Source organism: Triticum urartu, chromosome 4 (genome assembly GCF_003073215.2).
Source record: "Triticum urartu cultivar G1812 chromosome 4, Tu2.1, whole genome shotgun sequence".
In the NCBI taxonomy this organism is placed as follows: Eukaryota; Viridiplantae; Streptophyta; class Magnoliopsida; order Poales; family Poaceae; genus Triticum; species Triticum urartu.
The window spans coordinates 544,488,394-544,499,897 of NC_053025.1; the positions used below are offsets into that span (position 1 = coordinate 544,488,394).

Genomic DNA, 11,504 nt, shown 5'->3' on the forward strand with positions numbered 1-11,504 from the left:
ATACTGTTGTTAAGGGACACAAATATTGCAAGACTAAGATTTGGATGTGCCAATTATTCATCAGCTTGGTACCCTCCTCCCTTCTCTTATATACTTTTATTTATCATCACGCTTTACTAATTTGTTTTGTACAGTTCTACTGGCACATTTGCCACTTTCCACCAGTGCCCTGGCTTGCATTGCACGCAGATCTTCATCTTTAGCAACAAAGATAATAAGACTTGATGCTACAAAAGCCTACAATAATGATATGACCACAACTGGACAAAGATTCTATATACGGACCGCCGCATGATCAGTACTACTAATACCGTTTTCCAGCATCCAGTAGTACAATCGACGGCACAATGATGGATGCAATTGGCAACGGTATTCCCACACAATCTCACACCTGTAAAGTCACATGATACGGCAATCATAGGCTCATAGCACAACCCATGGGCGCAACCTAACGATAAACTTGAGTACAATGATCTACAGGCATAAAGGAATTAAGCATAACCATGGTCCATACTGATCAGGTTTCTTCACCTCAAGACCAATGCAACGACAGCAGACTTCAGACTACACACAGCAAGATCAATGCAACGACAGCAGACTTCAGACTACACACAGCACATATGCAAACGATGTTTATCATGTCTCGGCATAACCACGACAGACTTTCTTTCTACGGGAACACTAATTAACATAGGTGATAACCCTATCTCTACGCCCTCACCGTTGCTTTCAGTCAGGGCAGCATGAAATTAACAGCACTGGCCATCAGCGTCAAACATACGAGCTGCTTGCTTACATCTCGTCGTCCTCGGTCGCTTCGTCGTCAATGTCGGCAGCCGAGCTGTTTCCGTTGACAGGTTCCGGCACCTGCTGCTTGATCTTGGCCGAGCTGTTGCCGTTGACGGGTTCCACCACCGGCTTGCTCTTGGGCTTCGACGGCTTGCCGTTGGACGACATCTTTATTGGTGGTTTCTTCACCTTCTCAGCCTGCTGCATCTCCAGCCCCTTGGCTGAAAGCCTCCTCTTCCGCTTCGCGTTTGCCGCTTCTGCTGATGGCTCTTCGGCCATGGAATTGTCAACAACTGCCAGGGAAACAAAAAACCAAGAATGTACTTCATTTTGGGAAGGATGATAACAGTTAACCATAAATGCATTAAGCAAACGTCAGAAGGTTCAGGTTTTCAAGATTCTATTCCTGGCTACGATTACATCATCATTCATCAATACAGGTTCAACATTATATAGTCTGTATGTATGATAATATAAATCTTATATTTCCCTGTGTGTGTGCCTATAACTCCAGGTTTACATCACACCTATACAACAAAATCAGTGCACTGCTGCAACTTGGTTTTAAAGTAAAATGAAGACCAACTTATGTTAACATCTCATCCAGATGGGTGCGCTATTATTTGAGATATTCTGCAGGTTTTTGTGTTCGATGGGAAATAAACCAACACTGCTGGCAGATTTCGACTGAAAAACAAATCATAACTGGCACAAAATGAGAAACTGCTGAAGTGAGAAATTACAATAGTCTACAGCTTTACCTTCCAATGGACTAGATGCGGGAGGAATGGCTAGACCATTCTGTACAGCATCCATTGAGGATGGGGGGGAACCAGAATGATTGCTGTCCTCCAATTTTGATGAGCTTACTAGGCACTTGTCTGGCTGCTCATCAGGAGCATCCGGGGAAGGAATAGCAGGCAAGTAGATGATCTCGTCTGCTGAGTCCTCAAAATCACTGAATGGTGAGTTCTTCTCACATGTTTCAACATCAATCTCTGCATCTTGATCTATCATCAGTTCTTCAACCTGCAGCATAGAAGATTTGGATTAATCCGGATGTGTGTATGCTTTCATTTTACAAACAACTGAGAAAAACAAGAAATGAATCGTCACTCACCCTTTCTGCATATGCATTTATGTCGAACTCATCCTCTCGTTCAACATATTCCTCGTTTTCTTCTAGTTCTATAAAATCAGGAGCAAATGCACTCCAATTCTCTACATGTTCCTTTGCCCAAATGTATGTTAAGCCTGCCACAGACACCGAAGCAATTGTAGGATCAAATGGATGCCAAGCGAGATCAATGAGAGCTTCCTTTGGACCTTCAAGGATCTTTATAAGACGCCCTGCTCGGTCCCATATGTGCAATCTGTGCTCTCCTTTGCTTGCAGAAGCACCAACAATCCACTCAGCATCACCACTGAAGCATGGTGCCTTCCACTGTACCTTTGCAATGGCATCTGAGACTTCGCAAGAAAGAACTAAGCAGCGTGCACCATTTGCTTTTAGCTTCTCATACTTGCTTTCATAGTCATTATTGTTGTTGGTGATTATTTTTTCAATCTCCTTCCCAGAACCATTAATGGGCAGAATATTCTCATAGACTCTAATGACACGATCATTAGAGTTCGTTAGCAGATATTGGCCATCTCTGCTGAAAACAATGTCCTTAACAACTGTTCCACCTGGGATGGGAATTAACCCAAGTACTTGGATGCCTTTTGAATCTACAATTAATATCTCTCCCTTGGAATTGCCCACATATATCAGCTCTCCATTCTTATCAAACGTTGCAGCAGTTGGTGTAAAAGGAGGAGAACCATCCGAAAATTTACGTGAATTAGGTAAAGGGACATTACCACTGTCAGATGCAGAAACTGGAAGGACTATGGTACTTCCAGTATTCAAATCAACAAGAATAGGTGCAGAAGAGAGAGGACATGCTAAGCATACAGATGGGATGGATGAACCAGGATGAAGACGGGCATGCAATGGAGTCTGCTGAAGAGTTATGCGGGCAATCTTTTCCCCAGTTACCACATTCCAAAGTGTCAGCGACTTATCAGTAGCAGAGGCAAGCAAACGGTGACCATACTTAGACCAGCTGACACTGGTTATAGGTGCAGTACAATCTTTATCACGAAATTCTCTTGCAAGTCCCCTTGTTTCAAAGTCCCAGATAACACAGCTACCATTTGCACATCCAGCTGCAAAGTTTCAACAGAAGTCTTGAGCATTGGAAACAATTTAATGGTAAGATTCAGGGTACATACAGAAATAGGAATGCACCAAATGCAATTTCACAGGTAAAAAAACATCTGCAACAATTAAAAAAATTCTATTGCAGATATAATATTTCTCACCTGAACGATTCACAAATTTTCAGGCATCCTTTTCTATGAAAAGACAAAAGAATGTGCCAACTTCATACTCCCTCCATCCAGATTTTTAGGGCCAACTTTCAAATCTCTCATATCAAGGCTGTAGCGGAAAGTTGAAATAATATTTGGAATTCAGTTTCGGCCAACAAGTGCACATAATTTTCCTCTAATTAGTTGTGTCCATTAATTGTGTTTCACCGCTCAGCTCCCTGCTAAATTGTGGAGCTTTGCAACACCTACGGAATTAGCTTACAGGAATGACGTGGGGCCATTCGATTGTATATCACAGGCCCCAGAGAGAAATTCGAGGGGGGGGGGGGGTACATGTTAATACTGTTGCCCAATTATCATGGCTCATATCGGGCATGCAGAGAAACGATATCAATCTCTCCTCTTCAGATTTGTAATGCCCTCACGCAATCAATAAATGCATCGCTTTTTAGGAAACGGAGACGATGCATGCAAAATCGAAGGGAATCGGCCCTACAATTTTGGAAACTGGCCCTAAATAAGCGGATGGATGGAATATGAAGTTGACAGGGAGTAACCGAGTAAGTAAGCCAATCCACACAGTATTCTATTATTCGTATCATCGTGTTGTACCATGGTAATGGCAAGTTAAATATTGAATCTTGCAGAAAGGAACCAAGTATGATCAATCTCCTATTGTCAGATCTCTACTCATCCTCATTTATAAGCAGATGTGGACTACGCAGAACACTAAAGACAGAGACAGATTACTTCTTTGTAAGCACATTCCCAGTGGACAAGAAAATTATATAAGAATGGTAACACCACATTGTTCACCAGGCATGGCAAGATAGCCTAATAAAAAGGAGGTGATCACAAGAAACAAGAGGAACAGAAATTGCTTTATCAGTAGTTTGATCTTTCATTACCACTAAAGAAATTTTCACAAGATTAATAAGCATTAAACATGCACTACGTAGAATAAGCAGTGCATTTTATATTAACTAAGATGATATTTGCACAAAATAGAGAACTAAACATGCTTCTACAGGAATTGGCATAGATATTTACCTGCAAGGAGAGTTCCCCTGCGGTTAAACGCAATGCATTTCATATTCCCATGCTGCAAGAATTCCTCAATAGTCTCAGGAAAATCCCCTTGCAACGGATCTACACATACACAGAACAGATAATAGATATTTACTTCCAACATCCTAAAGTTTTCCATTCTCAAACAAAATGAAGTGCTAAAAACCAAAGTTAAAAACGCCCTAGCCCATAATTGTGCATTTGTCACCGCCTTGCGCTTTTCTGAGCAAAGTGCGCGCTTAAGCGCAATTAAGTGCTAGGCATTTTGCTTTCACCTAGAGCCTAGGCGCGCTTAAGCGCCTGCCTGGGTGTGCCTTTTTTAACTATGTTAAAAACGATCAATAAAAACAGTAAATGAACAGAACCGTAGCAATAAGGTAGGTTGCTAAACTGGCCGTTCCAAAACTGTAAGCCAAACACTTGTAGAGTTTTTCCAAATTGCCATATGCACAAATTTACATTTGCAACTCTTAGCAAAGCAATAGACCAAAAATTCAACTTCAGCTGGATGCCGCGGTAACACCGAAAGTCTGAAAGACTGAATCCAAAATCACTCGCCAGACCAGATGAATAATCACTACAGTATCTATCCAGCCTGCTACATTCTAGGGCAAAAGAAATAGGTTATTTGTACATGGACACCCAAACACCGAAATTACATCTGAAATCGCCTAAAACAGTGGGGAAACTAGGCAAAAACAGAGCAGCCCTAATTCGCCCAACCCCACCCTACGAAAAATAAACGAAACCACCTCAAATCAGCCCGAGAATAGCCCTAATCTGCAAGATACCAACGAATTTCACCCAATTCGATGGAATCAGGGCGATGAAAACTCACCGACTATGGGCACATTCATCGCGCCGCCGCTCGTCCTCGATGCGACACTATCCGCACGGGGCGAAAGCCGAGGAACCCGCAGAGCAGAGATCGAACGAAGGAACCCCGAGGCGAGCCCTCGAGGCGGGGAGGAAGGACCTAAAGCCCTAGAAAACTATGGGGATGGAGGGTGAGGGTGAGGGGCGCCGGGGGATAAAAGAATTTCACGAGGTGGGAATCCGCCCAGGAGTGGGCCGGGGGACGAGCAGGGCCTCGACCCGCCGCCGCGCGTTAGGGTTCGAGTCGATAAATTTCCAGGCAACCTGATGTTAACACCCTCCTACCACAGTCCTAATCAATGCTGCCCACATCCGGCGGCGCGCTGCACCGCGGCGAAGGCAACGGCGGCTCCGGCAAAGCAGGGGCGAGGCCGGGCGTGGAATGTCGAGGGGAGGGGGCGGTGCGACGGGAACAGGGGCGCCGCCACGCGAGAGGGGAGGAAGGGCGCGGCCAGGAGGGCAAGGAAAGGGGTGCGGCGGCGGCGGCGGGCGGCGGGAGAAGACGGGGATGGCCGGAAGGGCAAGGCGGGCCAAAAAAAAAAGGATCTGGACTATAGGGTTTTGGTCCAGATCTAAGTGGAAAGCCTGGGAGCGCCTTGCCCGACGGCATCTCTCCGGCCGGCCGTTTATTTTTAGTTTTCATGGAGTGTGTTGCAAATTAAAGATTCACGATAGAAGAGAAAACATGAGTGAAAAAACACATCAAGCCCTCCCGGACAAATCGGCCGGCGAAGGCGGAGCGGCGTGAAAACAAACTCCTTACCGGAAGCGGCCGACGAAGCCCTCTTACAGGACAAAGCGGCCGGCGAAGCCCTCTTATGGGACGAAGCGGCCGCCGAAGCCCTTGCGTCGAAGAGGAAGCCTCCCGGCTTACCCATGACAGAAGAAAAGTGTGTCTCGCCGTCCATGGTAACCCTTTTCCTCTCCCGAGCGGCGCTGCGAAGGCGACAAGCACATGCGAACAGAGTAAACAAAGTGGCAAGGGACCTCGAGCAGGGCCAGTTGTAATAAGCATTTCTCGACGAAGCGTTGTGGGTGCCATATTTATAGCGAACTTAATAAATGAGTACTAGCACATGAAAGCGCGATCGGGCCCGTGTGAGTGCTTGTCACATGCTTTTGTTTTTGTAGTTTTTGAGTGCAGTGACCAGCATATGCTTTCACTGACTATGTAATATCTATTAGGCAAATGATCCCTTATGGCTGTTCGGCGGAACGCTCGGCCGGTCGCGTGCTATTCGTTCAATCGAAGTAGATCGTGTGGCCCGTGTGCAGCCTTATCCTCTCACCCACCCTTTTCTTATCTCCTCACACCAATGCTCCTTTTCTTCTTCCTCGCCCCCTCATGTGCGTCCCCAGCTACTCCTCCACGTATCTCTCCCTTGTGGCCTACCTCCAAATCAACAGCTCGCTGGCGATGGAAGGGGTGTGTGGCGAGCTAGCGACCCCTCGGGGCACACATGAAGTTGCGAAGGTGCGCGGAGCACAACTGTCGGCGAGCGGGAGGTGCGATGCTCCCAGCTACGACAACAACCTAGTGTTGCAAGCTGCTATAGCAGCGAGGGATGGTTTGCTACGGTGGAAGGTCATAGCAACGCTTTTTTGCTGCGACCGGCCAGCCAGATACTAGAACCGGTGCCCCCGGCGAGGGGTCTGTGTCTTAAAGACGGACGACAACTGCGACGATTTTGTGCTGGAACCGACAACATCTTGTGTTGCAACCAACATCGGGAAATGATGCAATCAGCCACGCGATGTGCTAGAACCGAAGGCGCCCTCGTCGCCAACATGTTTTTTCGCAGGAACCAATGTTTTTGTTTTGTTTCGTTGGCCGCTTCATCCCGTAAAGCGTAGTGATACGTCTCCAATTATCTTGATTGTTTGTTGGAACCAATTATAGATATGTTGGAACCAATGATTCGATTTTGTTTGCCAAAAGCGTAGTGATACGTCTCCAACATATCTATAATTTTTTATTGTTCCATGCTGTTATATTATCAATCTTGAATGTTTTATAATCATTTTATAGTCATTTTATATCATTTTTGGTACTAACAGATTGACATAGTGTCGAGTGCCAGTTGTTGTTTTTTTACATATTTTTTACATCACAGGTAATCAATATCAAACGGAGTCCAAACGCAGCGAAACTCTTTATGGATTTTTTTATCAAACGACAACCAATGGGCTGAAGAAGCACCTAGGGGCTACTCCGAGGGGAGCACAACCCATAAGGGCGCGCCTGGAGGCCCAGGCGCGCCCTGGTGGGTTGTGCCCACCTCGGGTGCCCCCCAGACCGCCTCTTTACTCTATAAATACCCCAATATTTCAGAAACCCTAGGGGAGTCGACGAAAATCAATTCCAACCGCCGCAGAGTTCAGAACCACCAGATCCAATCTAGACACCATCACGGAGGGGTTCATCACTTCCATTGGTGCCTCTCCGATGATACGTGAGTAGTTCTTTGTAGACCTTCGGGTCCGTAGTTAGTAGCTAGATGGCTTCCTCTCTCTCGTTTGATTCTCAATACAATGGTCTCTTGGAGATCCATATGATGTAATTCTTTTGCGGTGTGTTTGTTGGGATCCGATGAACTTTCAGTTTATGATCAGATCTATCTCCTTTTATCCATGAAAGTTATTTGAGTTTCTTTGATCTCTTATATGCATGATTGCTTATAGCCTCGTATTTATTTTCCGATATTTGGGTTTTGTTTGGCCAACTTGATATATTTATCTTGCAATGGGAAGAGGTGCTTTGTAGTGGGTTCGATTTTACGGTGCTTGATCCCAGTGACAGAAGGGGGACCGACACGTATGTATCGTTGCTACTAAGGATAAAACGATGCGGTCTATTTCTACATAAATAGATCTTGTCTACATCATGTCATCGTTCTTGTTGCATTACTCTGTTTCTCCATGAACTTAATGTTGGAGAACGCAATATTTCAAAAAAAAACTACGATCACGCAAGATCTATCTAGGAGATGCATATCAACGAGAGGGGAGAGTGTGTCTACGTACCCTCGTAGACCGAAAGCGGAAGCGTTGAGGAATGTGGTTGATGTAGTCGAACGTCTTCGTGATCCAACCGATCAAGTACCGAACGCACGACACCTCCGCGATCTGCACATGTCCAGCTCGGTGACGTCCCTCGAACTCTAGATCCAGCTGAGGTCGAGGGAGAGTTTCGTCAACACGACGACGTGTTGACGGTGATGATGAAGTTACTGGCGCAGGGCTTCACCTAAGCACTACGACGATATGACCGAGGTGTGTATCTGTGGAGGGGGGCACCGCACACGGCTAAAACAATTGTCAACTTGTGTGTCTATGGGGTGTCCCCTCCCCCGTATATAAAGGAGGGGAGGAGGGGGCCGGCCGGCCCTCATGGTGCGCCCTGATATGTCTCCAACGTATCTATAATTTTTGATTGTTCCATGCTATTATATTATCAACCTTGGATGTTTTATATGCATTTATATACTATTTTAAATGATTTTTGGGACTAACCTATTAACCCAGAGCCCAGTGCCAGTTTCTGTTTCAAACGGAGTCCAATTGACCTGAAACTTCACGAAACTTATTTTTGGAAAGAAAGCAACCCGAGAGACTTGGAGTGCACGTTAGGAAAGCAACGAGGGAGGCACGAGGCAGGGGCGCGCCCACCCCCCCTGGGCACGCCCTCCACCCTCGTGGCTCCCCTGACGTATTTCTTCCACCTATATATATCCATATACCCTAAAACTATCGGGGAGCAGAATAGATCTGGAGTTCCGCCGCCAGAAGCCTCTGTAGCCACCGAAAGCCAATCTAGACCCGTTCCGGCACCCTGCTGGAGGGGGAACCCCTCTCCGGTGGCTATCTTCATCACCCCCGTGCTTCCATGACGAGGAGAGAGTAGTTCTCCCTCGGGGCTGAGGGTATGTACCAGTAGCTATGTGTTTGATCTCTCTCTCTCTCTCTCTCTCTCTCTCTCGTGTTCTTGATTTGGCACGATCTTCATGTATCACGACCTTTGCTATCCCCCTCTACTCTCTTGTAATGGATTGAGTTTCCCCTTTGAAGTTATCTTATCGGATTGAGTCTTTAGAGATTTGAGAACACTTGATGTATGTCTTGTCGTGCGTACCTGTGGTGACAATGGGATATCACGTGATTCACTTGATGTATGTTTTGGTGATCAACTTGCGGGTTCCGCCCATGAACCTATGCATAGGGGTTGGCACATGTTTTCGTCGTGATTCTCCGGTAGAAACTTTGGGTCACTCTTTGAGGTTCTATGTGTTGGTTGAATAGACAAATCTGAGATTGTGTGATGCATATCGTATAATCATACCCACGGATACTTGAGGTGACATTGGAGTATCTAGGTGACATTAGGGTTTTGGTTGATTTGTGTCTTAAGGTGTTATTCTAGTACGAACTCTAGGGCTGTTTGTGACACTTATAGGAATAGCCCAACGGATTGATTGGAAATAATAACTTTGAGGTGGTTTCGTACCCTACCATAATCTCTTCGTTTGTTCTCCGCTATTAGTGACTTTGGAGTGACTCTTTGTTGCATGTTGAGGGATAGTTATGTGATCCAATTATGCTATTATTGTTGAGAGAACTTGCACTAGTGAAAGTATGAACCCTAGGCCGTGTTTCAACGCATTGCAATACCGTTTACGCTCACTTTTATCATTAGTTACCTTGCTGTTTTTATATTTTCAGATTACAAAAACCTATATCTACTATCCATATACCACTTGTATCACCACCTCTTCGCCGAACTAGTGCACCTATACAATTTACCATTGTATTGGGTGTGTTGAGGACACAAGAGACTCTTTGTTATTTGGTTGCAGGGTTGCTTGAGAGAGACCATCTTCATCCTACGCCTCCTACGGACTGATAAACCTTAGGTCATTCATTTGAGGGAAATTAGCTACTGTCCTACAAACCTCTGCACTTGGAGGCCCAACAACGTCTACAAGAAGAAGGTTGTGTAGTAGACATCAAGCTCTTTTCTGGCGTCGTTGCCGGGGAGGTTAGCGCTTGAAGGTATATCTTTAGATCTTGCAATCGAATCTTTTTGTTTCTTGTTTTAGCACTAGTTTAGTTTATAAAAGAAAACTACACAAAAAAATATGGAATTGAGTTTGCCTCATACGCTTCATCTTTTTAATATCTTTCGTGAGTATGATGGAAAGGAAAATTGTGCCAAATTGTTAGGAGAAGAATGCATTAGAATGTTTGGCACTAAATATTTGAATGATGAGCATGATTGCAATGTTGTTAGTATGAATTCCTTGAATATCCATGATGCCAATGATATGCAAAGCCACAAGCTTAGGGAAGCTATGTTTGATGAAGATGATATTTTTTGTCCCCAAGTTTTGATGAGAAAATTTATTATGATGAAAGCATGCCTCCTATTTATGATGATTATATTGATGAAAGTGGATTTGGAGAGGTCATGACTTTATTTTGTAATGAATCCACTATTTTGGAAGAGGTTCCAATTGATTATGAGAACAAAGTTGCTATCTATGATGATTATTGTGATGACTTGTATGATATAAAGAATAATGATATCCATGAAACTTGTCATCATGATTTTAGTTTTCAATTAGATTATGCCTCACATGATAATTATTTTGTTGAGTTTGCTCCCACTATTATTCATGAGAAGAATTTTGCTTGTGTGGAGAGTAATAAAATTTCTATGCTTATAGATCATGAAAAGAATGCTTTAGGTGCTGCTTATATTGTTGAACTCATTCATGATGCTACTGAAAATTATTATGAGGGAGGAATATATGCTTGTATGAATTGCAATAATATCAAGTTTCCTCTCTATGTGCTTAAAGTTTTGAAGTTATGCTTGTTTTACCTTCCTATGCAAGTTGATTCTTGTTCCCATAAGTTGTTTGCTCACAAAATCCCTATGCATAGGAAGTGGGTTAGACTTAAATGTGCTAGTCATATTCTTCAAGATTCTCTCTTTATGTTACAATTCTTATCTTTTATGTGAGCATCATTGAAATCATCATGCCTAGCTAGGGGCGTTAAACGATAGCGCTTGTTGGGAGGCAACCCAACTTTATTTTTATTCCTTGCTTTTTTGTTCCTGTTTCGTAATAAATAATTCATCTAGCCTCTGTTTAGATGTGGTTTTATGTTTTAATGATTGTTTGTGCCAAGTAGAACCTTTGGGAAGACTTGGGTGAAGTCTTTATGATCATGCTGTAAAAAACAGAAGCTTTAGCGCTCACGAGAATTGCTGCCAGTTTTTATTGGAGAGTGATATTGAGTTAATTCTTTTTGAAGATAATTAATAGGCAAATTACTCACTTCCAGAAATTTATTTGAGAATTTTATGAGTTCCATAAGTATACGTTTGATCC

General features: G+C 44.1%; 1 protein-coding gene across 1 annotated transcript; it reads right to left on the reverse strand.

Moving 5' to 3' along the window:
- Positions 1 to 440: 440 nt before the first annotated feature.
- LOC125552552 (protein RBL) lies at positions 441 to 5,708 on the reverse strand. The gene is made up of 5 exons (XM_048716152.1): positions 5,072 to 5,708; positions 4,216 to 4,314; positions 1,910 to 3,000; positions 1,551 to 1,818; positions 441 to 1,082 (listed from the first exon to the last, which is right to left on the reverse strand). The coding sequence occupies exons 1-5, from the start codon at positions 5,088 to 5,090 to the stop codon at positions 793 to 795; spliced, it is 1,767 nt and encodes a 588-aa protein (XP_048572109.1). The 5' UTR covers positions 5,091 to 5,708; the 3' UTR covers positions 441 to 792.
- Positions 5,709 to 11,504: the final 5,796 nt, after the last annotated feature.

Excerpts from the sequence above, each read along its gene's own strand:
- LOC125552552 (XM_048716152.1), bottom strand. Across the intron at positions 3,001-4,215 it reads CAGGGGAACTCTCCTTGCAG|CTGGATGTGCAAATGGTAGC; the intron begins GTAAATATCTAT and ends GAAACTTTGCAG. Across the intron at positions 1,819-1,909 it reads TAAATGCATATGCAGAAAGG|GTTGAAGAACTGATGATAGA; the intron begins GTGAGTGACGAT and ends TCTATGCTGCAG.